We start from the raw sequence: 3,217 nt of genomic DNA, 5'->3' as shown, positions 1-3,217 counted from the left end.
CGATCTTTTATCTACATGGAATTGTAAATTAGAAGGAACTGAACTAAAAGTAAATCTAATAGGAGATGGTCATGGGGAAAGAAGTGGAAAAAGCACAAATAGAGAGAAGTTCTACAAGAGGGGCGCGTAGAGCAGAATTAAATGAAATGGAACGGGCAGGAGGAGCGCGTGCAACAAAATTAATGGAAATACAAGTGGAAGGAGGAACGCATGTAGAACATTCCGTTCCCACAGAATCTCCTTTAGAAACAGAATCATCTGTAGTTAGTAGTTCTCCCGAAGATGCAGATAGTTCCTCTATTTCTACAACATCTAAATACATCGCTAATGTTGCCTCAGTTACTGGAATCGTAATACCTTCTTATCTAGTGTACAATGTAATTAATATTGGGATTGAAAAAAAATATATAATAATTTACACTTAATTAAATTTGTTCATTTTTTGATGAAATCCCAAATTACATGCAAAATATACACATATATATATATTATATTCATTAGTTTACGCCTGCTGGGACATGGATAAACAGATTATTTGGAAGGACACCAAAAATGAATCATAATACATTAGCAGATATGGAATTAATAAATAATTTTTCACAGACTGGACCTTTCAATTCAGAAAGAAGCAGATTTGATATATCATATCGTCCTGTATAATTTTCCTTTTAAAAAAATACAAAATTATATATATACATTTATCTAATATGATAATTATCATTCCATATATAACGTTATCCTAAATAAAAACAATAAAATGCTTTTTGACAAGTTAAAAAAGTAACTAGAAATAAAGTTGTCCGTTACATAAGATAAGGTTGCGTTTAACATAATTAAAAACAATATAACACGTTTTCTATTTAACCAAATGGAAATTATAAATATATATATTTTTTTCATATAATATAATTCACAACTTTGATTTATAGTATGATATTTCAAAATGAGACACATAAAAACTTATATATTCAACTTAATAGTGATGCATGAAGGTATATAACACCCTCTCAATAAAATAATACGAATATCTTAAAAAACAAAAAATATTAAAGGTTTCATTATATATATTATAAGATAAAACTAAAATAATACATAGAACAGAATATTTAATAATATATTATGTACAATTTCATATAAAATGATAAATAATTATTCCCATTATATAATATTAAAAGAGAGATATTCATTTATTCTGTACATTTCAAAAATATGATCCTGATAATATAATTATTTAATACATGAGTATATAATACGAAAAATATATACATTTATTGTTGTAAGAAATGATGATAATACAAAAATTATTATTTCTTTATATAAAAAATAACGGTGTAACCAAATATCCATTCTAGGATATAAATACAAATTATAATAGATATCAATTCTTACTACGTAATATATATATTACATTATATCACAAGATAAATAATAACAAAACATTAATACGTACGAACTTGGTAATATTTTCATAAATATAATTTTACAATGTGTTAAAATAAATAGTTGTAAAAATTAAATATTTTATATATGAAATGTGTATTGATAATTGTGGCATTCCACACATATGAAATTTCCCAATGACCTAAACTTTTTAGCATTATAATTTTAACTTATGTAATATTTATCATAAATAATAATTTTTCCAAAATGTACACTTATATTCCATTTTAACAATACATTTTATCGTCTAAATAACACATAATATATTACCATTAATCATTCATTTTTATTATTTAAATAATATTAGTGCGCTATTAGCATTATCATGAATTGGACAATGTTTAGTACAACCTACAACGGTCATACAATTTTTATCTTTTACTTTTTCGATGGGTACCAAAAATACAAAGTTTTTAAATGCAAATTATATTTTTTTAAAGCAAATTTCATAAGAATATTTATAACTTCTTTACATGAAGACGAAGAATAAGAATCTAATATAAATACAGATAACATTTTACCCGTAATTCGTCCACATTTTGTGAGTATTCTTAACAAGTATAGAATAAAATACTCCAAAAGTTAATTTTATTAACAATTAAAAAAATATGTCTAATATATTAAAAGTTATTATAAGATAAACGTGTGTTAAATTATAAAAAATTACCTACACCATTCTTAATGTCGTAAAATTATATGCAACATATTAAATCCTATATGTATAAATTTTCTTTCTCCTGCGGCATCTACTATGCTAATTGCATAAAGTATCATTTTATAAAAGTATAACTTATTATTGTTTCCTATTTAATAGTATAAAGGATATATAATAAAAGAATGTTAAAATACACTATATTCAAAATAAATATATCTACAAACGTAGTAATAACTATAGCTACAGAAATTAATTGTAAAAGGATAAAATTTATATATAGATTTGTCAGAAAACCAAAATATCAATATATTGTCGCAACTTTCAGAATGTAGCATAATTAATACAACCTTAAATATTTGATTTCATCGCATTAACTATTTTATAAATTAAAATGATGAATAATTTAAAAAAAATTTCGAAACATTTTTAAAAAAGAATACTATATTGATTCAGCATAAATATTTTTTCTTTTCGCTAATTTTTCGATAGATATATAAAAATAATTTTCTTTAATATTTCCTTAAATAAATAAAAATTAAAAATTATATTTTGTTCTATCATTAAATATATTAAAAATTCCAAAAAAAAAAGTATAAATTATTTATTTTCCTTTTGATAATTTTTTAAACGAATGTATAATTTCGCATAAGTGGAAAATCATCCTGATTAAATTGTGATAATATTCAGTATATTCTATATGTTACTTGTACAATAATATGATATTTCTTTTACTTAACCGTATTCATATTCAACAAATATTATCAATAACAACGAAGTTTTTCTATTCATTTACTTTGTAATAAAAGCATATTACATTACAGGACTATAGTACTAATAAATAAATATAAATGCAGTTACCTTATATCATAAAATTTTAATGTACGCTTATTTAATATATATCTATGTGAAGTAATGCAGTAGCTATAAATATATTTTACGAAATAAAAATATATACACTAAATTAAGAAACTTTTTTTAATTTTAGATTTAATTACGTATACCATATTTATTATAAGTACATAGCATAAAAAGGTTGTTTTAAATTTTTATTTTAAGTTTTTTTATCTTTTAATAATAATTTTTTCTGTCTAGAATTGAGTTGATTAAAAATATTTTCTTACA

The 3,217-nt window shown here is 22.0% G+C and overlaps 1 protein-coding gene across 1 annotated transcript, besides 1 other annotated feature; it reads left to right on the top strand.

Moving 5' to 3' along the window:
* Window positions 1-65: 65 nt before the first annotated feature.
* On the top strand, window positions 66-660 carry PVX_032690 (variable surface protein Vir7, putative; the record flags this gene model as incomplete). The annotated part of the gene is made up of 2 exons (XM_001612409.1): window positions 66-377; window positions 502-660. The coding sequence occupies 2 exons, from the start codon at window positions 66-68 to the stop codon at window positions 658-660; spliced, it is 471 nt and encodes a 156-aa protein (XP_001612459.1).
* Window positions 661-1,062: 402 nt separating this feature from the next.
* Window positions 1,063-1,148: a microsatellite.
* Window positions 1,149-3,217: the final 2,069 nt, after the last annotated feature.

This window comes from Plasmodium vivax, genomic scaffold (assembly GCF_000002415.2).
Source record: "Plasmodium vivax scf_4303 genomic scaffold, whole genome shotgun sequence".
NCBI lineage: Eukaryota > Apicomplexa > Aconoidasida > Haemosporida > Plasmodiidae > Plasmodium > Plasmodium vivax.
This window is presented reverse-complemented; position numbering and strand designations above follow the sequence as displayed.